At 41.9% G+C, this 26,427-nt stretch overlaps 1 protein-coding gene across 1 annotated transcript in view; it reads left to right on the forward strand.

Annotated features, from left to right (window-relative positions):
• Positions 1-17,980, forward strand: part of si:dkey-288a3.2 (protein phosphatase 1 regulatory subunit 37) — a 306,412-nt gene extending 288,432 nt beyond the window's left edge. The window contains exon 12 of the mRNA XM_059988169.1: positions 17,846-17,980. Within this exon, the coding sequence (XP_059844152.1) occupies positions 17,846-17,980 (135 nt within the window). The remainder of the gene's footprint in view (positions 1-17,845) is intronic.
• The last annotated feature ends 8,447 nt before the right edge of the window (positions 17,981-26,427 follow it).

The following is a 26,427-nucleotide window of genomic DNA, read 5'->3' on the forward strand; positions in this document are numbered from 1 at the left end:
TATTCTTATCTTATTGTGTTCCTTTGTGCTGCATCAGATCCAGAGTAACAATTATTTCATTCTCCTTTACGTTTGTGTACTGGAAATGACATTAAGCAATCTTGAATCTTGAATGACCTCCAGTTCATCCTGTGCCTCTGCACTTGGGAATTCCAGCTAATTGGATGTTCCCTTCCTATCTGTCTGCCATCCATCTCTCTTAACTGCCTCATTGGAGAAGTAGTTCGCCATTTAGAAAAAGTATTGACCTTTGTTCCTTTTCTCTGGTGTCTTGGCCTAAATGACCAGAATAAGTGATGGTTTGCTGCTTGCAGTCAATGTACAACACAATGCTAAACTAAACTGTACACTCCTAGACTATTTGGGGGAATTCTGCGGTTTGATGTTTAACACTCTGTAAGTTATTCACTTACATTTTGCCTTTTGCATGATTTGTTCTTTTTTGTGCGTTGATGGTTTCTTTGAACAGGTTCCATGGTGTTTCTTTGTTTTGTAGCTGCCTAAGGGGAGAAGAATCTCAGGATAGTATACTGTATACACTCTTAGATTATAATAAACCTTGAATCTTGAAATATGTTGCCATGGTGGATCTAAAAGTGTGATCTCCAGGTCATCAGACCAAGATGAAGATTCCTAACTAAATGATTGGTGATTGCAACACCAGATCACCAAGTTTGCCAATAACTTGTTTCATTAACTTTCATTAAAAGTTTATTAGAAAGTAAATGAAATTTCACCCTTTCATCTAAAAATATTAGATGAGATTTTTTTTCTCTCTGCAATGCGTGGGATAATCACAAAACTCTACTCTCATAAATCACACATCACATAGTAGCAGATTCATGTGATTTCTTCAATGGGAATTTATTATTCGAGCAAACTGGAATTTTGCCTTGAAGGAGGAAAATTAAATCCTTCAAGGATTCATGCAAAAAGCCCACATTAGTTTGTGGAATGATATATTTAGCAAGATTAAATTGTTGGTAGCAAAATGTTCATCTTTAAATGAAGTTATGGAGAATGTTGTCCTGGACTTAAACTAACTTGGAACCCTTTTCCCTTTCCCATCCAAAAAAAACCCCTACACCCCTATAGAATGATGATGATGTCTCTTTAAATCATAAAAAAGTACAGTATTGCCTACTTTCAACTGGACTGTTTTGGGAGATAAACATATAAACAAGAGGGTAAGATCAAAGAGAAAGCAAGTGTTGTAATCTATTTTCTCAACTAATGTTGCGAACAAAATTAAAATCACCATACCTTATTACAACAAAATTAATAGGAAGTATGGATTACAATGGGGAAAAAGGCGCTTGTTTGAGGCAGAGCAGATTGACTGAGGCATTGGAAGGTCTGCTTTTCCTCCATGCATGCTGTAGTTGCCTTGGCGTGCTGTCGAGATGCTGGCTGCGCTCAGCTGGTGGCGATATTCTTGGCTGTAAAAGCAGTGCTTGCCCTCTGCCACTCACGGGGAGCAATTCTGTTGAACTGTCTCATCGTGACATTTTCATCATCAATCTCTTCATTAGCAGCCTGGCTACAGACAGAGAGCACAAGCAGGCAGCAGCCCTTTGTCACATCGCAAGGAAGTACCGGCTTTAGAAGCCTTTCATGTACTTTGTGTTGCTGCTGGGTTAGGGTTTGGTCCAGGCTGCAAGGAATTAGGGAGATGGAGAGATGTCGTGAAGGAAACCTATGTTACTGGAAAAAGTAGACTAACAGGCAGTACAAACAACCACTCCCCCTTTCAAAAAGCTTTGCAGGTTGAACAAACATAATTTCTTCAATTTACCTTTTTCCCACTTATTGCACATTGATATACTGTCTATCCCTTTGCTTTGAGGAAGGCAAGTGCTATGTTAGCATTCATTTTTAGAGGACTAGAATATAAAATCTCGTAAGGTTTGGAGGTTTGTGTGCCTCAATGACCCAGAGAGTTATGTTGGCTGGAGTCAGGGCTTTATGCTTTGGCTTTTGATGGGGTCAGTCATGCCAAACAGGTCAAAGGGTAGAGGACAGACTAAGAGTGGTCCACTGGTCCTCCAGATTCTGAGGTTCAGCTCAGGGCTAACAACCCTGACTGGTAAAACTAAATTTTTACTGAAACAACAATGAAGAGTCCTTCTACACCTGACTGTGACTGTATTCTTGATTCTCCACCCAGGACTTGCATGGTGACAGTGGTGAAAACGGACAGGTAGCTACTGACATGAAGCCCTAGATGAAGAACCTTCATTGCTGTCCTAAACACAGTGGTGTAATTTGCAGTAAGCACGAATATAAAAGCAAGGTTGTAATGCTGAGGCTTTATAAGGCACTGGTGAAACCTCACTTGGAGTATTGTGAGCAGTTTTATGCCCCTTATCTAAGAAAGGATGTGCTGATCTCAGAGAGGGTTCAGAGAAGGTTTCCAAAAACGATTCTGAGATTGAAAGCTTATCAGATGAATAGTGTTTGATGGCTCTGGGCCTGTACTAACCGGAATTTAGAAAAATGAGGAGGGATCTCACTGAAGCCTATCGAATGTTGAAAGGCTTTGATAGAGTGGATGTGGAGAAGATGTTTCCTAAGACCAGAGGGCACAGCTTCAGAATAGAGGGATGTCCATTTAGAGAACGGAGATGAGGTAGAATTCCTTTAGCCAGAGAGTCTGCAGAATTCAATGCCACGGGCAGCAGTGGAGGCCAAGCCTCTGGGTATATTTAAGTCAGAGGCTGATAAGTTCCTGATCTAGACATGGCATGAAGGAATATGGGGCAAGGGTAGACGATTAGACAATAGACAATAGACAATAGACAATAGGTGCAGAAGTAGACCATTCGGCCCCTCGAGTCTGCACCGCCATTCTGAGATCATGGCTGATCATTCACTATCAATACCCAGTCCCTGCCTTGTCCCCATATCCCTTGATTCCCCTATCCATCAGATATCTATCCAGCTCCTTCTTGAAAGCATCCAGAGAATTGGCCTCCACCGTCTTCCGAGGCAGTGCATTCCACACCTGCACAACTCTCTGGGAGAAGAAGCTCTTCCTCAACTCTGTTTTAAATAACTGACCTCTTATTCTCAATCCATGCCCTCTGGTACTGGACTCTCCCAACATCTGGAACATATCTCCTGCCTCAATCCTATCAAATCCTTTAATTATCTTAAACGTTTCAATCAGATCCCCTCTCAATCTCCTCAATTCCAGCGTGTACAAGCCCAATCTCTCCAATCTCTCTGCGTAAGACAGCCCTGCCGTCCCTGGAATCAACCTAGTGAATCTACACTGCACTTCCTCAATTGCCAGAATGTCCTTCCTTAAACCTGGAGACCAAAACTGTACACAATATTCCAGGTGTGGTCTCACCAGGGCCCTGTACAAATGCAAAAGAACATCCTTGCTCTTGTACTCAATTCCCCTTGTAACAAAGGCCAACATTCCATTTGCCCTCTTCACTGCCTGTTGCACTTGCTCATTCACCTTCATTGACTGGTGAACTAGGACTCCTAGGTCTCTTTGCATTTCTCCCTTACCTAACTCTACACCGTTCAGACAATACTCTGCCCTCTTGTTCCTGCTTCCAAAGTGGATAACTTCACATTTATTCACATTGAATGACATCTGCCAAGTATCTGCCCACTCACTCAGCCTATCCAAGTCTCCCTGTATTCTCCTAACGTCCTCTTCGCATGTCACACTGCCACCCAGTTTAGTATCGTTTAGGGCTGAGAGGGAAAATGGATTAGCCAAGATGAAATGGCAGAGAAGATGATGGACGAAGCAGAAAAATTTTGAGAGTTGTAAGCTCATCATGGCCATTAGCCTCCCAGCATGGAGGACAACTTCAAAAGGCAAAGCCTCAAAATGGCAGCATCCGTCATTAAGGACCCCATCATGCAGGATGTGCCCTCTTCTCATTGTTGCCATCAAGGAGAAGGTACAGGAGCCTGAAGACACACACTCAACATTTTAGGAACAGCTTCTTTCCCTCCACCATCAGATTTCTGAATGGATAATGAACAATACCTCAGTATTTCCCCTCTGTTTTTGTACTACTTATTTAATTTAACTTTGTTATATATACTTCTTATTGTAATTTATAGTTTTTTTATTATTTTGAATTGCAATGTATTGATGCTGCAACACAGCAAACTTCATAACATGTGCCAGTAACATTAAACCTGATTCTGAGTTTATAGGGAAAGATTGACTTTTATGCTGGAGTGCAGGGGAATGAGTGGAGATTTGTTTTTGCGCAGAAAAAAAATTACCACTGAGACTAGGCCTAGAGGTCAAAGGTTAAAAGTGAAAGAGGAGATATTACAGTGGAACCTGAGGGGAAGCTTCTTCATGCAGATGTGGCGTGAGTGTGGAAAAAAAACTGCTGGCAAGTTGTGGGTTCAATTGCTGCATTTAAGAGGGAGTTTGGATAAGTTCATAGATGGAAGGGGATGGAGAACTATTCTCCAGGTGTGGATTGATGCAGCTAGGCAGAAGAATAGTTTGGCATGGCCTAGGTTGGCCAAGGGGACTGTTTATTTGCTGTAGTGCTCTATGTGAATGGGCACATACTGTAGTTTCTAATGGAAGGTAGGGGCCAAAAGGGAACATTGTCTCCTTCCACAGCCAACTATAAGAAAAAGGTTGAGCAATTTTAATCTCCCCAGCTTCCTAATGTATTTCAGTACTTGCAACTGGGTCCTCTACTTCCTCATTTGTAGACCAAGTTAGTATGAATTGGCAACAACATCTCCTCCACAATCACCATCAGCACAGGTGCACCACAAGGCTGTGTGCTTAGCCCCCTGCTCCACTCACTTCATAGTTTTGATTGTGTGGCCAAGTGCAGCTTCAATGCCTTATTTAAGTTTGCTAATGACACGACTGTTGTTGGCCTCATGAAAGGTGGTGACGAATTTGCATACAGGAGGGAATTTAAATTCAGGTTGAGTGGTGCCACAACAAATTCTCACTCAATGTCAGCAAACAACTGATGATCAACTTCAGGAAGAAGAAGCACAAGGTTCATGATCCAGTTCTTATTTGGGGAATGGAGGTGGACAGGGTTAGTAACTTTAAATTCCATGGCATGTGAGATCAGCACATAAGCGCCCTTACAAAGAGAGCATGGCAGCATAGACACTTGCATAGATTCAGCATGTCACTAAAAGCAATGACAGACCACAAGGATACACAGTGAAGAGCATCCTAACTGGTGGTAGCACAGCCTGTTTTGGAAACACCAATATGCAAAAATGCAAAACGTTGCTGAAAGCGTTGGATACAGCCCAGTCCATCTCAGGCAAAATCTTCGCTACCATTAAACACACCTATATGGAGCGTTGGCCTAAGAGAGCAGCATCCATCGTCAAAGACCTTCACCATCTAGGCCATGCCCTCTTCATGCTGTACCATTGGGCAGGAGGTATAAAAAGCCTTAGGTCCCACACCACCAGATTCAGGAATAGTTATTAATCTACAACCATGAGGCTCCTGAACCAGCACGGATAACAACATTCAGACTGCTCTGAACTGATTCTACAACCTTCAGGCTCACTCTCAACAACTCATGCTCTCAGTATTATTTTTATTTGCACAGACTGGCTTCTTTTGCACACTGGGGTTTGTCATCCATTGTTCAAATACAGATTTGCCAAATGCACTTCTATGTTGCCCTGCAAGAAAATGAATCTCAGTGTAGTATATGGTAACAAATACATACTACTTTGATTTTAAAAAATTAAATGACGCGTTAGTGTAGCTGTCAAAGCAATGCCAGCAATCATCAACTGGGTCTGAATCCCGTTGCTGTCTGATAATAGTTTGTACGTTCTCCCTGTCATCACGTGAGTCTCCTCTGAACAATTACTTCCACATTCCAACGATGTATGGTTCATATTAGCCATTTGCAGACATGTTATGTTGGTAGCAGAAGCACTTCTGGGCTGTCCTGAGCACAATCCTCGGATTGAGTTGGTCATTGATGCAAAATGATGCATTTCACTATCGTTTTGATCTTTTGATATATGTATGACAAATGGCTAATTTTTAAAATAATCTCTCTTTGTACTTGGAAAGTTAAATACTCATTGGGAAGACAATATGTCACAAACTCCAAATGGCAGATTCTCAGTGAGGTGAACAGCACCTCACTTACAAGGAAGGTCCATTCCGATACCCAGTGCAGTCTGGGTGGGATTTGCATATTTCTTCTCTGGCTGGAAAGGTCTTCTGCAAGGAACCTGTATTCTTCCAGCATCACAAAGATGGTCAGGTTAGTGACCATCCCCTACTCTAACTCCCTCCCCTACTCTCACACCTAACCCTACCCTTTCAACTCACCTACTCTCATTTTCCCTGTACTCACACCCTCCCTTACACTCACATCCTCCCTCCACTCACACCCTCCCCTGTACTCATACCCTCTCCTATACTCAACAGCCTCCTCTACACTCATACCCTCTCCTACACTCAACAGCCTCCTCTACACTCACACTCTTTCCTACTCTCACATCCTCCTCTACACACACACCCTTTCCTACTCTCACATCCTCCCTCCACTCACACCCTCCCCTGTACTCATACCCTCCCCTACACTCAACAGCCTCCTCTACACTCACACTCTTTCCTACTCTCACATCCTCCTCTACACACACACCCTTTCCTACTCTCACATCCTCCCTCCACTCACACCCTCCCCTGTACTCATACCCTTCCCTACACTCAACAGCCTCCTCTACACTCATACCCTCTCCTACACTCACAGTTCCCCTACTCTCACACCCTCCTCTACACTCACACTCTTTCCTACTCTCACACCCTCCTCTACACACACACCCTTTCCTACACTCACACATTCCACTACTCTCACACCTTCCCCCCACACTCACACTGTCTCTTATTCGGAACAAGCACTTGTGTGTTACTGCATTTGGGGAGAGGGGATGCAAAAGTGTGAGCAATGAAAGGCAACACTTGAGTATTTGGTGTTACTTCAGTTTTGACATGTAATAATACAGCGGTGATCTAGAACTGGATCAGTAAGACATCTCATCTGTAAGGTGATTAAGTTCCCCGAATCCTCTGCCAGTCAGGGATATCAGTCCATGGAAAAGCAGCTAAGGGAAGTGAGTGTGTGGTAGGTAGGATTCCTGTTTGGCATTTAAGCTCAGTTTCTGCCCAGTGGTTTAATTGTCAATTAATTAATTAATGAATGTGAACATGAAACCATTTATCCGTTTACCAAACATAGTCTTACCATTTACGTGCTCATTGCTGCAAAGCTTTGTGGGAGACATGCTGGATTGCATACATGTGAGTTTGCACTGGCCTGTGATGAGGAACTGCTACATACTTCTTCATGCAGAAACGTGGCTTCAGGGCAACATCCCATTCAGCATCAATCTACAGGCCATGATACTCAGTGACTTGCACAAAGTAATTACCTTTCTCTGCTTATATGTTTTCTTATCGTTGTAACTATATGTGTAATCTGTGTTATGTACTGTGTGCTGTGTGTGACCACTGGTACAGTGCTTTGCCACTTGGCCCCAGAGGAACGCTGTTTCATTTGCCTGTATTCATGTGCATGGTTGAATGACAATTAAACCTGAACTTGAATTAAACTTGAACTTTCATGGTTTTTATCATGGTGAGAATTTTAATGTTTTATTACGATCTTGAAGCCAACTTGACAAAGAATGTTAGCTCCTTAATATTTTATCATACCTTTAAGGAAGATGCTAAATTCGACATTGTCTAGGATTCAGAAGGCGATCTCTTATTCATTTATATTTAAGCTCCACTAAGTTCAAAATTGCAAACTCATCTGATTTTGCAACTCCACATCGTTCTGCAAAATAGTTTTTTTTCAGTGGCAAGGTGGATTAAAATAGGTTACATTTCAGCTTTTCTGACATCGGAACATTCACCATATGTTGTTCTTTGATATCCAATGAATGTGAGACGTCACAACCCTATTACTGACTGCCAAGGTCTCTGTCAATGCATTTCCTTTGCTTGTGTTGGTAAATATGAGAAGGTCATTACAGAGACACAGTGTAACGCTATTGAATCTAAATTCTGTGATATATACAAAAAAAGCAATCCGATCTCCACTCCATCCACCAAAAGCAAAACCTCCCTGTGGTCAAACATTTTAATTCCCATTCCCATTCCAACATGTCTGTCCATGGCCTCCTCCTGTGCTACACTGAGGCCATCCTCAGAGTGGAGGAGCAACACTTTATATTCCGTCTGGGTAGCCTCCAACCTGATGGCATAAATGTCGGTTTCTCCTTCCAGTAAAAAAAACCCTCCCCCTCCCTCATCGTCCATTTCCCACACTTGCCTCTTACCCCTTCTCACCTGCCTAACACCCTGCCCGCTCCCCTTGGTCCCTTCCTCCTTCCCTTTCTCCTATGGTCCACTCGCCTCTCCTATCAGATTCCTTCCTCTCCAGCCTTCTAGATTTCCTACCACCTGGCTTCACCTATCAGCTTCCTGCTATCCTCCCTCCCCCCACCCCCCACCCCACCACCTTTTTATTCTGGCGTCTTTTCCCTTCCTTTCCAGTCCGAACGTCATCTGCTTATTCCTTTCCATCGATGCTGCCTGAACTGCTGAGTTCCTCTGAGTTTCCAGCAGCTGCAGAATTACTCGTGTTTATAATCTGGACCTTTGTTTGGGCTTGAAGCTTAAACCTGAAAGCACATTCTTGTCATCCGAGAGAGAGCCCGCTACAAGCACAGTTGATTAAGGTGTCATTCAAGGGAAGAGGATATCATGGAGCTGCATGACGTTTTGGTGAAAGGATAGATTTATTGTCACATTGTATTTATTGTATTTTTAAATACACTCCGTGGCAGTTGATTAGGTAGAGGAGCGGAACCTGGTGCGATCTTCCACTGCAGTAGCCCATCCACTTCAAGGTTTGAAATGTTGTTCATTCAGAGACACTTTTCTGCACGCCACCGTTGTAACGTGTGGTTATTTGAGTTACTGTTGCCTCCCTGTCAGCTTAAACCAGTTTGGCCGTTCTCCTTGTTCCCTCATTAACAAGGCAATTTCACCCACAGAACTGATGGTCAATGGATGTCTTTTATTTTTCTCACCATTCTCTGTAAACTGTTGTGTATGAATAACCCAGAACTTCAGTTCCTGAGATACTCACACCATGCAGTCTGGCACCAACAATCATTCCACAGTCAAAGTCATTTAGATCACATTTCCTCCCCTTTCTGATGTTTCAGCTGAACAGCAATTGAACCTCTTGACCATGTCTGCATGTTTTTATGCATTGAGATGCTGCCACATGATTAGCTGATTATATAGTTGCATTAACAAGCAGATGGACAGGCATACCTAATAAGTGGCCACTATTGCCATGGTGCGTGGTGACGGACGACTGAACTGTGGAGGAATGGCATATTCCCATGTAGAGTCAGAAACCAAAGTTTATTCACAGGAATTCTCACAGAAGATTCGTGGTTTGACCTATCAATACTATGAGATGAATCGTTCTTAAAACACAAAGACCCTGAGATTAGCATTAATCAGGTGTCTGTTAAAATAATCACAGTACGCTAAAACTTTTTGCCAGTGAAAATAAATTTGAGAAGACTAAGCAGAAAGCACAAGGCCTTATTGACTCTAGATGAGACAACAATTAACAAATACAAGTGCTTAGGCCCACATGACAGTATACTTGCAGCGGTGGGAATATGCATGTTTAGATCTGCCTAAAATAAACAAAATCTAAACTGTATCATACAGAATGCTTTGTGAGGCAGATTAAATAAAATAGTTAGTTAGTGATTAGTTGCAAAAGGGCTGTAAAAGGGAAGTATTTTCGGAGTTTGGAAACCTGAGAGATTTAAGGAAGCTGTTTCAGAATGAATTTGATATCTACAGTGAAGGTGACGACAGTGAGATGGCTGAAAAATAAAGAGCTTAGGGAAGGATGGCAACATTAGACTCTTGTTGAAGACATTAGTCCTGCCCACAAACATCCTGTTAATCTTCCAAAGCCAATTTGTTTTTGCAAGTAACTAGTCAGCATTCTGTACTTTATCCAAACTAATTTCTCAATATGCTTACTAACCCATGCTACATAATTCCTAATCGTAATAAGTATGCTCCATTCTATAACCTATTCCATCCATATTCAGTCTGCTAAACAAGATAGTCTACACAAATCAGTATGCCATTCTACACTGAAATCTCCCATGTTCAATGTGCTCACTCCATACTGTATGCAGACACTTTTAATCTGCTTTATTTTATTTCTAATTTAAATAATGTTCAAGCTTCACCATTCAATATCAAAATTATGTTTTAACTGCCCCATTTGTACTCTTCCCTAGTTATCTTCTATCTGTCATATTGTCTACTCCACTGAAGTCTTATCTTGTACCATTTTCAAATCAGGACTAATGTAGCTTCTTCAAAACATGTGCGATCCATCCCATTCAATAGTATATTCAAATCAAGATGTATCTAGCCCAATCTATGTTAAAATCGTGTTAAACCTGCTCCATTTTATACTCTCTTCAAAAATATTCTTTCAAAACATCCGGATATGGCCCATGCATGGAGAGAGAGATGTTGAAGTGGGTTGACCATTCACTAACTTTTATAAGGACCTTTGCAGAATTTGAAGAACAAGAAAAACAATGAACACTGGGACAACAGGGCTGTGAACTAATTCTCTCAAACCGAAAGTTAATACCAATACTGTGACTGGAAGCAATAACTAATATTAAGTGAATACCATTCCTTGACAGCATCAGTTGAAATGGTAGTCCTCTTTCCTGGACTTTCCTGTGGGTAAGCAGGGAGTGTAAATGTTGCTATGCTTTGGTCAAGTCACGACAACGCCAGAATGAAAAGAAGGGAGTTAAATACTACCTTAATGGAACACTAATTAGCCAGAATGTATGTGATTGTCAAACCCATTGCACAGCCTGCCTGCCCGGGCATGTAGACTCTGCCGCAGAATCCATTGTTGTGACATGTTCAACATGGCCTGTTCTACAGATGTATCATGGAAGCATTCTAACTGGATGTGGCACTCTGGTATGGAGGGATCACTGCACAGGAATGGAAAATTCTGAAGAAAGTTTCAAATTCAGCTAGCTCCATCATGGGCACTAGCCTTCCCAGCACCCAGGACATCTGCAAAAGGCTGTATCCATCATTAAGGATCTCAACACCCAGGACATGCTCTCTTCTCATTGCTACCATCAAGGAGGAGGTACAGGAGCCTAAAGATACACACTCAACCTTTCAGGAATAACTTCTTCCCTTCCGCCATCAGATTTCTGAATGGACAATGAAATCATGTGCACTATATTTTTAATTTTATTTCTCTCTTCTTGCACTAATTACTTAATGTAATTTTTAACATATATTTCTTATAGTAATTTATAGATTTTTATTAGTATGTATTGCAATGTACTGCTGCCACAAAACAACAAATTTTGCAACTTATAAAAACACAAAATGCTGGCAGAACTCAGCAGGCCAGACAGCATCTACGGGAGGAGGTAGTGATGATGTTTCAGGCCGAAACCCTTCATCATCATTTTGCAACTTATGCTGCTGATGTTAAATATGATTCTGATTCTAATCTATTCTACCCAATTTATTTTCAAAATGCCAAACAATCCACTTTTCATTGTTCAATCTAACCCAGTCTAGATTCAGGTTCACATTTATTTGTCACAGATATATTAAAACATGCAGTGAAATGCATAATTTGCATTAACAACCAACATATCTAACGATGTGCTGGGGCAGCCCACAAGTTTCACCACACCTTCGAGCACCAACATAACATACCCAAACTGTTACCAATATAACTCATTCATTAATCTTACCAGATAATATTGAATCTGAGTAACACACACATAAAATGCTTGAGGAGCTCAGCAGGTCAGGCAGCATCTATGGACAGGAATGAACAGTTGATGTTTTGGGCTGAGACCCTTCATCAGAAATGGAAAGGAAGGAAAAAGAAGTCAGGATGAGAAGGTGGGCGGAGGGATTCTTGAGACTGGGTGGGGGAGGGGTGAAGTAAAGAGCTAGGAAATAGATAAAGAGATAAAGGGCTGGAGAAGGGAGGATCCGATAGGAGAGGACAGTAGGCCATGGAAGAAATGGAAGGGGAAGGAGAACCAGAGGGAGGAGATGTGCAGGTAAGGAGATAAGATGAGAGACAGAAACAGGAATGGGGAATGGTGAAGTGGGGGGGTAGGGGAATACCAGAATTTTGAGAAATTGATCTTCATGTCGTCAGGCTGGAGGCTACCCAAATGGAATATAAGATGTTGTTCCTCCAACCTGAGTGTAGCCTCATCATGGCAGTTCACCCCCTCTCCCCCCTTCCTGGTTTCACCTATCACCTGCCACCTTGTATTCCTTACCTTTTTACCCTGACTTCTCTCCTCCTTCCTTTTCAGTCCTCATGAAGGGTCTCAGCTGTTCTCTCCCATCCATCAATGCTGCCACAACTGCTGAGCTCCCCAAACCGTTACCAGTTTCCAGCATCTGCAGTATGTCTTGTGTCTATAATTATTGTATTATTAACACTGTATTATTACTATTAATATTTATTTTTTTCTCAAGGTGGTAAAACCTGAGGTACGGACATAGCTAAGCACACTCGTTTGTCAATTGCTAGCAACTTTCAGACTATTCCAGTGTTTAGTATTGTGGCTTTCTGAAGATTTACATAGATGTTACTGTGTAAGCCTAATTGTTTAATGATTTTGCGTAGTGATTGTGGGATGATACCAGTTGTAGACATTACTGTTGGGACAATATATACCCTGTTCAGAATCCAAAGTCTTTCAATTTCCTCTTTTAATTCAACGTGTTTCTGCTATTTTTCACTTACTGATTTCTGTAAGTTATGTGTGTTTGAAATGGCTATGTCTATTAAATAAGTTGTTCTTGCTTGTTTATCCTGTAATTATTATTGTATTATTAATATTATACCTGCTCCATTCTACACTCAAACTATGTTCAACCTGGACCATCCTATATTCAATCCATATGGATTATTCCCCATCCTGTATCAAATCATGTTCAACCTGCCTCATTCCATACTCTTCCAAAACCATGTTCAACCTTGACTCCTATAGCTTCTATGTAAAGGGAAAGGATCTGCATATTGTGCCATGCCAATGGCTTTTGGGACCACCTAGTGAAGGAAGCCATTGAAATAAAACTAGAGGAAAAGTATTGTAACCAAAATGAAGGTCTCGCTCTAAGTAAGAACTGGAATTTGATTGGATGAGAACAAACCAATCAAAACAGATGGACTGTGGGGGTATAACTACCAGCAGTACCAATAACAGCATGCATTTCAACTCAAGTTATACTTTTTACTTAGAGCTACAGCACGATATAGGCCCTTCCAGCTCAACGAGCTTGCTCTTCCCAATTGTACCCATGTGACCAATTAATCTGCTAGCCCACATATCTTTGGAATGAGGGAGAAATCTGGTGTACTCAGAGGAAAACCATGTGGTCACGGGACGAATGTACAAGCTCCATATAGACAGCAACAATTGAAACTGGGTGGCTGGTGCTGTCATTGAATTATACTAACCACAACAATACCATACTACACTTTACCTCCAATATTAGAAACACAAGAGATCTACAGATGCTGGAAATCTGGAGTAATACACACAAAATGCTGGAAGAACTCAACGTGTCAGGCAGCGTGCACGGAAAGGAATAAAGAGTCGATGTTTTGGGCTGAAATCCACCATTGAATCCTGATTTCTGGGTCTCAGTCCAAAACTTACCTACTTACTGCCCATTATGCTACTGGTGTTTAGGGCAGCAATGAACGTCCTTCATCTCTGACGGTGTTCACGGCTTCCTCCATTGCGCCAGTCGCTTTCTGTCGGTTTTCACTATTGTTAGTCATGCAAGTCCCGGGTGAAGACTCGGGAATACTGTCGCACTCGGGTATAGAAAGATTCTTCATTGCTGTTTCCATAACAATTTTGTTTTACTAGTCAGGGTTGTTAGCCCTGAGCCAAACCCCCGAACCTGGAGGACCAGTGGACCACTGTTAACTGTGCTCTACCCTTTGACCTGTTTGGCATGGGTGACCTACAAGGGCCAAAGCATAACCCCCCGACTCCAGCCAACGTAGATCTCTGGGTCACTGAGGCACGCAAGACTTAAAACCACAACAAGGTCTCCTTGGAGGTCAGCCTGAAGTGTTGACTATTGATTCCTTTCCATGGATGCTGTCTGACCTGCTGACTTCCAGTAGCATTTTCTGTGTGTGCGTCCAATACTAATCATTACGCAAATCTCATCTCATGGCTGCATCCAGTTATATTTACGTTTGGCTAACTGGGTCACTTTCATGCTGAAAGAAGGCATCATGGATACAACAATATGTAGCCGAGAATGCCTGTCACCATCAATCTTTCTCACTTGTGCACATACAATCTGTTCTCCTACTGTGTACTGGAAGACAAAAAGCAATAAAAAATAAAACAGATAATACCATGGAGTGGACTTGCTACTCACTGTACTGCTGAACTGCTGGACGACATCCACATCGGAGCAAGATGCTGAGAGCCTTTGCTCCGAGCCATGGAATTGAACTTGGCAGCCAAGTTATCCTCAGCTGTTTGGGTAATTCTCAGTGGTCAGTCAGTTTTTGGTTTGAACCATAGAACATGGACTATTATAACTGAGTTATAAGGAAAGTTTGAATAGGTTAGGACTTTATACCCTGGAGAGTAAAAGATTGAGAGGAGATTTCATACAGGTATACAAAATTATGAGGGTTATAGACAGAGTAAGTGCACTGAGTCTGGGTGGGACTACAACTAGAGGTGATGGGTAAAGGATGAAAGATGAAAAGTTTAATGAGAGTGTGAAATGAGCTGCCAGCACAAGTGGTGCATGCGAGCTCGATTTCAGTGTTTAAGAGAAGTTTGGATAGGTACATGGATAGTAGAGGTATGGAGGACTATGGTCCCAGTACAGGTTGATGGGAGTAGGCAGTTTAATTGGATTGACATGGACTAGATGGGCCAAAAGGCTAATTTCTGTGCTGTACTTTTCTATGACTCCATGACAATGTTGTGCTGACTTTATAACCTACTCTAAGATTAAATCAATCTAAACCTTTCCTTCTACATAGCCTCCCACTTTCTATCATCTGTTTGCCCATCTGAAAGTTTCTTAAATGTCCCTAATGTATCTGCCTCTGCCATCACTCCTGTCAGGTTGTTCCACGCACCAACCACATTCTATTTAAAAGCCTACCTCTGACATCCCTCCATACTTTCCCCCACTCACCTTAAAATAGGGCCCTCGTGTATTAGTCATTTCTGCCCTGGGAAGAGGTCCCTGACTGGCCACTCTGTCTATGTTTCTTTTCATCTTGTACACCTCTATCAAGTCACCTCTGATCCTCCTTCACCTCAAAAAGAAAAGCCTACCTCACTCAACCTATCCTTGGTTTGATTTGGTTCATTATTGTTACATGAACTAAAGTTATGGGGGGGGTGCAAAACAACCAATACCTATTGGTCAGCTGACAACCAATCCCAGGCTGAGTTTCATTCAGTGGGCATCAGAGTGGTCATATCCTATATCTACCCAGATGGTTCCAAAAAGGCTGTCATGCATACAGCCAGATTACTGACCACAGCAGAAAGGAACTATGGACAAATTAAGAAGAAAAACACAGGGAATCATCTTTCTTGTGATGAAATCCCACAAGATGCTTTAAAGCAGATGCTTCACTCTCCTTACTGACCACAAACCACTGTTGTCCATTTTTAGTACTACAAAAGGCATCTGAGTGTATAGTATACATCTACAACAGTTTGCAACAATATCATGAGCCTATGATTTTGAAATCAAGTACACTTCAAACCAGGAAGACGTCCTCTTCAGACTTACGCATCAGCAGATTATTGAAGCAAAAGATTCAATCGTGGCCATCATTTCAGTTGATTGCAAAATCCACCAGGCTGTATCGGATGCTGCTGAAGCCCTCCTGGTCATGGTCAACAGAATAAGAGCAGAAGTGGCTTATCTCCAGATACCTCGTTGGCGGTCAAGGTTGAGGAAGATGTTGTACCCTCTTACCAACATCATACACTGCTCTCAACTGTGGATTCCTACCTAATGTTTGGAGACATAATTGTAATTCCATGAATATTTCAACCCAAAGTACTGAAACAAATGCACCATGGTCATCCAGACATCAATCAAACGAAAGCCCTAGCAGGAAGCTTTATGTACTGGCTGGGCATTGATGAAGATATCACATCCCCATGCAAGCAGTGTGTTCAGTGCTGTATGGCAGCAAATAATCCAAGTACAGCTGATCTATAATCATGGCCTAATGCTACCAGATCTTGGAGCTGAGTAGGCATTGACTTGCTGGCCAATCAATGGGTGTACCTACCTTATCCTGGTTGAAGCCTCTTCCAAATGGCCAGAAGTATCATCTATGAAGTCAGCAATGACAGAATCCATCATGCAACAGCTGCTGCAGATCCTGAGCTACTTTGGGATACCAGAAGCACTTGTTCCTGCCAGCACGCTGAAACAACCAATGCCAATTGGTCAGTTGACAACCAATCCCAGGCTGACTTTCACTAATTAGTCATTGTTCCTATCAACATCTTATTTAATATTTAAATAATCATGCTTTGGGATGTACTGTTGAATTTTGAGATTTTTGTTGTTCAGTGATTATACTGAATAAAGAGTTATTTTGTGTCCGGTCTTTGTTCTGTTTCCTGGATTCAGGTTTCATCGGTAATAATCGGCAAGTTTATCATATGAGAAGTGTTTGGAGTCTCTGAGCCTGTATCTCACTTGGATTCAGAAGAATGAGTGGTGAACTCATTGAAACCTATTGAATGTTGAAAGGGCTTGATAGATTGGATGTGGAGGGGATATTTCCTGTGGTGGGGGAGTCTAGGACCAGAGGACACAGATAGAGTGGATGTGGAGAGGATAATTCCTATGGTGGGAGGTGTCTAAGACCTGAGGACACGGTCTCAGAATAGACAATAGACAATAGGTGCAGAAGTAGACCATTCGGCCCTTCAAACCTGCACCGCCATTCTGAGATCATGGCTGATCATCTACTATCAATACCCGGTTCCTGCCTTGTCCCCATATCCCTTGATTCCCCTATCCATAAGATACCTATCTAGCTCCTTCTTTGAAAGCATCCAGAGAATTGGCCTCCACTGCCTTCCGAGGCAGTGCATTCCAGACCCCCACAACTCTCTGGGAGAAGAAGTTTTTCCTTAACTCTGTCCTAAATGACCTACCCCTTATTCTCAAACCATGCCCTCTGGTACTGGACTCTCCCAGCATTTGGAACATATTTCCTGCCTCTATCTTGTCCAATCCCTTAATAATCTTATGTTTCAATCAGATACCCTCTCAATCTCAATAGAGGGATGTCCATTTAGAATGGAGATGAGAAGGAATTTCTTTAGCCAGAGAGTGGTGAATCTGAGGAGGCTGAGCCACTGGGGTTATTTAAGGCAGATGTTGAAAGATTTTTAATTAGTCAGGGCATGAAGGGAGTCAAGGAGAAGGCATGAAATTTAGGCTGAGAGAGAAATGTATCAGCCATGATGAAATGGCCTAATTCTGCTCCAATATCTTATAATTCTATGGTCAAAGCAAACTGTTATGCATCCAGACAGAATGTTTACCATGGTGGCCAACAATATCCAACAATGTTGACCCTTCGCCACTCACACTCAGTGGCATGACTGAACGTAAATGCCAAATCACCAGAACTGTACTAACACGCAATGTCTTCTTGCTCCTTTCCAGGAAGGATGGCTGATTGAAACTCAGAAACTGTTGCTGATTAAGATCGCAAAGTGCTGCAAAGGGAACCTGATGATGAAACGAGCAAAGCAGGAGGAGAAGAAGCACGAGGAAAATTCAACAGGGCGGCCTTTGTAACAAACGTTGGAATAACTTAAGGATAAAAGTTCAAATAGAATGAGCTGGGCTTTCTCTGTTAGGCTACAATTCAACTGGACTGTAGTTGAAAAATGATTATAAGCACAATCCATAAAGAAGCCATATACATAGGCATGTCTTATACAGATACAGAACTATACATGCGCTGAAGGTTCAAACAAGGAATGAAATAGCAGCTCACTATACACACTACATACAGACACTGCACACAAATATGTAACTAAAAGACAAAGACAATATCTAGGTAAATAAATTGATATTTAACTCACACACACACACACACAATTTATGCAAATTCATCGAACTGAGATACATTTTGCGTAGACACGAGGAAATCTGGAGATGCTGGAAATTCAAGCAACATACACAAAATGCTGGTGGAACGCAGCAGGCCAGGCAGCATCTATAAAAAGAAGCACAGTCCACATTCTGGGCCGAAACTCTTCGTCAGGACTCAGGGTCTCCCTACAAAGGGTCTCGGCCTGAAACGTTGACTGTACTTCTTCCTGTAGCCTGGCCTGCTGCATTCCACCAGCATTTTGTGTGTGTTACTTTTTGTGTAGATTGTTTTTACAAATTTCAGCAGAATCCTGTAAGGTTACTGAATGCTTCTTTGCAAATAGATCAATTAGATACCAAAAAAAACTACATACAAACAAAATCCTATTTTCCTCGTATCATTGGACAATAATAAACACACTAGCATTTTTCAAAGCAATGATACTGGCTTAGGGTGCTTCATCTTTTAATTGCAATTCAGAATTTCAGCTTTCACAACAATACTGCTAGACATCTAACTAAAACCAAGATGAGGAAGTGTGTCACTCCCATCCAACCTATTCTGCAATGGCTTCCTGTACCTTTCAGATTTGATTTTAAAGCTCTCTTACTTGTTTTTAAAGCTCTCAATGGTCTGGGATAGGAATACAGCACAGAATTGCTTTTGTTTTCTAATTCCACTCGAGATCTCAGCTCTTCTTCGGCCACTCTCTTAAACTTAAACATTCTCCCTCAAGAGATAATTGACAGGTCAGCTATTTTTTTGAACTGTGGAACTCAATACCTAAAACCATAAGGGATGCAGACTCAATTAACACTTTTAAACATTGCTAGCTCATAACCTACTTATTCAACTTTGCTTTTAACTAACATCATTTTGTCCTTTATTATCATGATTGAACTTTATCCCACAGTAAAGCACATTGATCTACATCGTTTGTGTGGAGAGTGCTCTATAAATAAGTTATTATTATTATTATTATTAATTCTGTAACTTGTGAATTATACAGTGGGGATCATTTGTGAAATAAAGCTGGTATCCAATCAATGAGTTCTGAGAATCATCTATTTATTACTCGAATGAGATGACTCTCCAGATCCATCAGTGCAGAGATCAGAGTTAAATCAATACTGCCTTACTCGTTGTCATATTAACTATTACACCACCACACTCATATGTGAAGCAAATATACTACTACCGCAAGCAAAATACAGCAAATGCCGGAAATCTGAAGGAAAAAAAAATACAAATATATTGGAAACATTCATGTCTCCTATTAGAGAGGAGGTTATGTAGTGTCCATGCCAGGACCAAGAGACTCAAAATCAGTTACTTTCCCCATGCAGTGAGGAGGGTCAACACCTCAACCTACTAAACCACCCCTCTACACTCACCACCGCCACTACTTTTTCAATTCCTGTCAGAGTCACCTTATGTACAGACATTCTGTGCCTAGTGTCACTTTGTAGACATACAATCAATCTATGTACAGATGCTGCCTGGCCTGCTGAGTTCCTTCACCATTTAGTGTGTGTTATTTATGTATACTTATTATGTTTTATTTTAATATCGTGTTGCTTTGTGTTTGTGCTGCATTGGATCTGGAGTAACAATTATTTTGTTCTCCTTTACACTTGTGTACCAGAAATGGTACACAAGTATCTCATCATTGGAGAGAGACAGAAGTCATTGAGATGAATCATCAACTCGCCTCTCTTTGCACATGCTGCCCAGCCAGCTGAGTATCTCCTGGGTTTTCTGATTTTTACATTATGTTTCCACAGTTTTAGGTAACAATGCTTCCCTTCAGAATCTTTGCACCACATACGAGTTTAAAGCAGACCTGTTGATGCACCATCAATAACTCTCTCTGAGACGTAAAGACGAGATATCGGTTTTTATTGACTGGAAGAAGGAACAAGCAGTGGTTGACCACCATACTACATCCTGGAGACTAAGGGCCGGCTCAGACCTCAATCGCCTTTATACCGGGGTCTGTGGGAGGAGCCACAGGAGCAGTCAGCAGGGGGCGTGTCCAGAAAGGTATATGTAGTTCACCACACCTATTCCAAGTGTTGTTGCACCTATATGGAAATAATGGCCTGATGATTTGACCCATGCCTTATGACTTGAGCACAAAACCAAAGGCAATGGTTCATGTTGGTACGAAAGGAGATCTGCTCAGGTGAAGGAGCTACTTTAAACTTCAAAGATCATGAACTTAACTGATGAAGTGGTATAAATACAGAAGATCAGCTTCCTTTTTCTACCATCTACACCATCTCTCAATCAATGTCATAAAAATAAAATGTAAATTGTTTTGCTGTCTGATGGAAACTTGCTGTGCATACGTTGCCATGGCAACAGTGACGTCTCTCCAAAAATACTTCACTGGCTGTAAGATATGTTGGGATGAGCTGAGGCTGTGGAAGGTGCTATATAAATTCAAGCCTTCCCTTTTATTATTCATTCCAGGAGCTATTAAAATGAAACTGCCAAGATCTAGAACAAAAGGCAATAATTAACATTCCAGCACTATAAAGAGATTTCCTCAGCCTAAGGCCGTAGAGCATCACTGCCAGGGCAAGGCAACATTTTACAAAATTGTTTTCTACTCCAATTTCCATCCCTCCAGCTTCTCAAAATGACTGATTTCCTGAAAATGTCTGGTAGTCCAGATCTCACAGGCCACACATAACTCAAAAAGATCATGATTTCCTGTTAAATAGAGTTATTTTAAAAGCTGTATCTCGACCTTTCTCCTCTGATCAAGATGTCTTTTTTTTTCTTTTTTTCAAGATGTCTACCGTTAACTTTACTTCTATATTCCTCTGTTTCAGAGATCTCTGATTGGGACACTGATACAGTGAATGCATACAGTCTTTCTCTCCAGAGAAAGGGAATCAAAAACTAGAGGGAATAGATTTAAGTTGAAGAAAAATGATTTGAAAGGAAGCTGAGGGGCAACTTCCCACACAAAGGGTAATGTGTGTGTATGGTACAAACTGACAGAATAAGTGGGTGGGGGAGGCACAATTACAATAGATTCTGCAGGGGCTGGAAATCCAGAGCAACACACAAAATGCTGGAGGAACTCAGCAGGATGGACAGCATCCATGGAACAGAACATAAGCAGTCATCGTTTCGGACCAAGACCCTTCATCAAGATTGGAAGGGAAAGCGATGGGGAAGAAGCCTGAATCTGGCTTCGATAACAGCATTTAAAAGACATAGATAGGTACACGGATGGGAAAGGTTTAGGGAGATACAGGCCAAATGCAGGCATCTTGGTTGGCATGGAGGATGCGAGTCAAAGGGATTGGATTTGTGCTGTATTGCTCTATTTCTCTGCTAACTTTCTTTCTATTTCCTCCTCTGATCCAAGTATTTCCATCTGACTTTACCTCCAACTCTTTTAAAGCTCAGTTACTTACTCTTCCTCTTGCACCTACTATCAGTGTTTCCTTCAATTCACCCATGCCTCAGATTAGGATCCAGCATTGTTGTAATATATTTTAGTTATCATGGAACAGGTCCCAATGAGCTGCGCTTCCCAGCAACTCACCTGTTTAACTCTAGCCTAATCATAGGCACTGGTGCCTTAAAACCAGTCGCTTCGGGCAGATGGGGCTCATTAGCTGTGGTTGGCAACTCATCTAGGAGAAGGAAAATTCTCCTCTTTGCTGCCTTGTGGCTATGCTGACTCATGGGGAAGGCTTCAGGAGTATACCCCGAAGAAAATTGCAGAGCTGGAGTCCTTATGGCAGTCCTAAGCGGAGTTCAATGCTGACTGGTAACTCCTGCAACACCGCTGATGCCAAACGGTATCGGTCTCTGCCGTTCCTTTGGATTCATCATCTGCTTGGAGAGGCGGAGCCTGCTACTTGGGTAACAAACTGCTCTCCATATCAAACTGCCCTGGCTTGTGTATCATGTGGACAGCTGGGATGCACCATCCATGGTTGACCCAGCCAATAAAAGGTCTCAATCACAGGACAATTCACAATGACCAATTAACTCTCTAACTGGTATGTCTTTGGGCTGTAGGAGAAAATTGGAATCCACATGTTCATGGGAAGAACATACAAACATTTTAATGGAGGACACTGGAGTTGAACTCCAAACTCTGACGCCCAAGCTTTAATAATGTTGTGCTAACCGTTACACTACTGTGGCATCCTCTTCTTCAACACCTGAAAGGATTAATAGCTTTGGTATAGTTTCATATCCCAATGACACCAGCTATTACCACCTGTAAGCTGAAAAAAGTACCTAAAATAATATTAATAGAATTCACTGTAGGGCACAGTTTTCATTTTATTTTCAATCCCAATCACCTCAGTTAATGTGATTTTTATCACTGTCATACAGTTGGCCTCAACTTGTGAAAAATGTTAGAGTCCCACGTCAAGTCTCACATTCAAAATAATTCACATTGAATTTTTATTTGAAAACCATGGTGCTCATGGTGTGATTACCAAGTTATGCTATGAAGTTCCAGCACAGTGTAAGTTGTTTTATTTGCACAGTTCGCAATGGTAGATTTATAAAGTATGTTGGAATAAGTTTGCAGCCATGGGCATTGGAATTTCAATGCATGCTTGCAAATGATTTGCGCAATGCATTGCAAAGGAGCTGCATAGAATGCAAGTGTGTGGCAATGCTTTGCACAGTGCATTGGAATGGTCTTGCACAATGTATTGCAAAGAAATTGCACTGAATGTGGGTGTACACCAATAATTTGCACAGCACATTCAATAGCTTTGCACAGTGCATTATATAAAAGTTTGATTTGGTGTTAACTGAATAGATTTAGCTTTGCATTGTCTGTCTCACTGGATTTGTTAGGTACAATTCAGTGGAGATTACAATATGATTTTTATTAGATTTCTATGGGTGGGATGTTTCATTGAAGTCCTATAGAGCATTTCATTAGACCTGCATATTGCCTGTCATTGCATTTTCATGGTGTATTTAATTGAATTTGGACAGGGACATTTCATTGGATTTTCCTAATGATTTCTACTGCAAACATATGGTGCATTTCCTTCAACACGGCATGCTGAATTTGGGATATGCATATGTTGACAATTGCAAATTATGGTTTATTAGATTGTATCATGTTCTTTTTTAGTTGTATTTCATGGAATTTGTGCTAGTCATTCCATCACATGTGTAAAGTTGGATTTGTCTGATTCCGTTCAATGAAAGGAAGATGTAATGCTTCAGGTTGAAGACCTTTCATCCTAATTTGAAGTTAAGTGGTTAAGATAGAGTCTGTCATACTTAGTATTGAGGGAGGGTAAGGGTGCAGAGCACACCAGTACAGCAGCATGCAGGATATTCAACTGAACTTTACTGAGAAATCTTCTTGTACAGGATATGAACTTCTCCCGTGTGGGAGTGGCTAACTGAGTGGCATAGGGATAGCACTATTAACTACCACAATAGAAACAGGCAGTTCAGCTCATCTAGTTTGTGCCAAACTATTAATCTGCATAGTCTCATCGAGCTGCACACAGAACATAGCACTCCAAATGCCTCCCATCCATGTACTCTTCCAAATTTTTCTTGAGGGTTGAAATCAAACCCACATCTCCCACTTCCAGTGGCAGCTCATTCCAATCCCTCACCACCCTCCGAATCAAGAAGTTCCCTCTCATGCTCCCCCTAAATTTTTCACCTTTCACCCTTAACTCGTGACCTCTAGTTCTAGTCTCACTGGACCTTAAAAGCCCAACACAGAATAAATTATTCAGAGATACAGCACAGTTCCAGGCCCTTTTGGCCCAGCAAGCTCAAACTGCCCAATTACACCCACATGAACTAACCAGTGTCATTCGAATCTGAGAGGTAATTGGAGCACCAAGAGGAAAGCCACGTGGTCATACAGAGAATGTACAAACTCCTTACTGGCAATGGTGGAATTGAGCCAGGGTTGATGGCGCAGTAAAAACACTACACCAACTGCTACACTACCATGACACCCTTAATGTTGGGAGAGGAACACAAACAGGAGTTACATATCTTTGATAGGATAGAAGACAGTAAAGATTAGAGGACAGGAATGACAGTGCAAGGTCAATGCATGTGATTAAAAAAAAGCAAAATATTATATTTAGGAGATCTCAGTGAATGGACTGTGAATCCAATGCCACATTCAATTTTACTGACGACACCATTGTCATAGGCTGATCGAAGGTGTTAACAAATCAGCATATGGAAGGGAGATTGAAAACCTGGCTGAGTGGTGCCACAGCAACAAACTCTTACTCAATGTCAGCAAGACCAAGGAGCTGATTACTGAACTCAGGAGGAGGAAACCGAAGGTTCATGAGCCATGGGAAAATAAGAGGTGGTAAGGACGACGACTTTAAAGTCCTCGGTGTTTTCATTTCAGAGAACCTCTCCTGGGTTTAGCACGTAAGTGCAACTACAAAGAAAGTGTGGCAGTGCCTCTACTTCTTTAGGAGTTTGTGAAGATTGGGTGTGACATCTAAAAATTTAACCAACTTCTATAGATGTGTAGTGCAGAGTATATTGACTGGCCTCATTAGAGCCTGGTATGGAAACACCAATGCCCTTGAACAGAAAATCCTACAAAAATAATGGATACAGCCCAGTCCATCACAGGTAAAGCCCTCCCCAAGAAAGCAGCATCCATCACTGCCCAGGACATGTTCCCTTCTCACTGCTGCCATCAGGAAGAAGGTACAGAAGCTTCAGGATTCACACCACCAAGTTCAGGAATAGTTATTACTTCATCAGACTTTGGAACCAAAGGGGACAACTTCACTTAACTTCACTTGCCCCATCATTGAAATGCCCCACAACCTCTAAAACCTCTAGTTTTTGATTCTCTTTCCCTGAGAAAAATACAGTGTACGTACACTCTATCTATGCCCTCCATCCATTTATAGACCTCTATAATGTAACTCCTCAATTTCCTATACTACAAGAATAAAGTCCTTGTCGGCCAAACTCCTCCCTATAGCTCAACATCTTGAGTCCTGGCAACATCCTTATAAATTTTCTTTGCTCTCTTTCCAGCTTAACGACTTATTTCCAACATCAGAGAAAACAAACGGAATGCAAAGTTCCAAGCGTGGCCTCACCATTGTGCGCTTCGAGCTTCAACGGCCTGCTCTTCTTGAGCCCCATTACCCAGGATATGCCCTCTGCTCATTGCTATCATCAGGAGTCTGAATGTTTCAGGAACAGCTTCTTCCCCTCTGCCATCAGATTTCTGAAAGGACCATGACCCCTCTACTCCACCTCACTACTCTTTTCTGTTTCCTTGCTCTCCTTCCAGGTGAGATGACAGTTCACCTGCGAGTCTATTGGGGTAATCTACTGTATCTGGTGCTCCTGATGCGGCCTTCTGTATATCGGCGAGACCCGACGTAGATTGAGAATCCGCTTCGCCGAGCACCTCCACCCTGTCCGCCAGAAAAAAACAGGATCTCCCAGAGGCCACCCATTGTAATTCCACATCCCATTACCATTTCGACATGTCAGTCCATGGTCTCCTCTACTGTCACAGTGAGGCCACACTCAGGTTGGAGGAGCAACATCTTATTCCGTCTGGGTAGCTTCCAACCTGACGGCATGAACATTGATTTCTCAAACTTCCGGTAATGTCTCCACATCCTTCACCATTTTCCATTCTCATTTCCTGCTCTCACCTTATCTCCTTACCTGCCCATCAGCTCTGGTGCTCTTCCCCCTTTTCTTTCTTCCATGGCCTTCTGTCCTCTCCTATTAGATTCTCCCTTCTCCTGCCCTGTATCTCTTTCACTAATCAACTTTCCAGCTCTTTACATCACCCTGCCCCCACCCCCGGGTTTTACCTCTCACTTTGTGTTTCTTCCTCTCCTCCCCCACAATCTTACACTGACTCCTCTTAACTTCTTCAGTCCTGATGAAGGGTCTCAGCCTGAAACATCGACTATACTCTTTTCTAAAGATGCTACCTGGCCTCCAAAATTTTGTGTGTGGTGCATCCGTTCCAGTACATCAGGGGGGAGGTACAGGAGTCTAAAGCCACACTCAGTGTTTTAGGAACAGCTTCTTTCCCTCTGTCATCAAATTTCTGTATGGTCCATGCACCTATGAACACTACCTCACTATTTGCTTTTGGTTCTCG

This window comes from Hypanus sabinus, chromosome 2, assembly GCF_030144855.1.
Source record: "Hypanus sabinus isolate sHypSab1 chromosome 2, sHypSab1.hap1, whole genome shotgun sequence".
Lineage (NCBI taxonomy): Eukaryota > Metazoa > Chordata > Chondrichthyes > Myliobatiformes > Dasyatidae > Hypanus > Hypanus sabinus.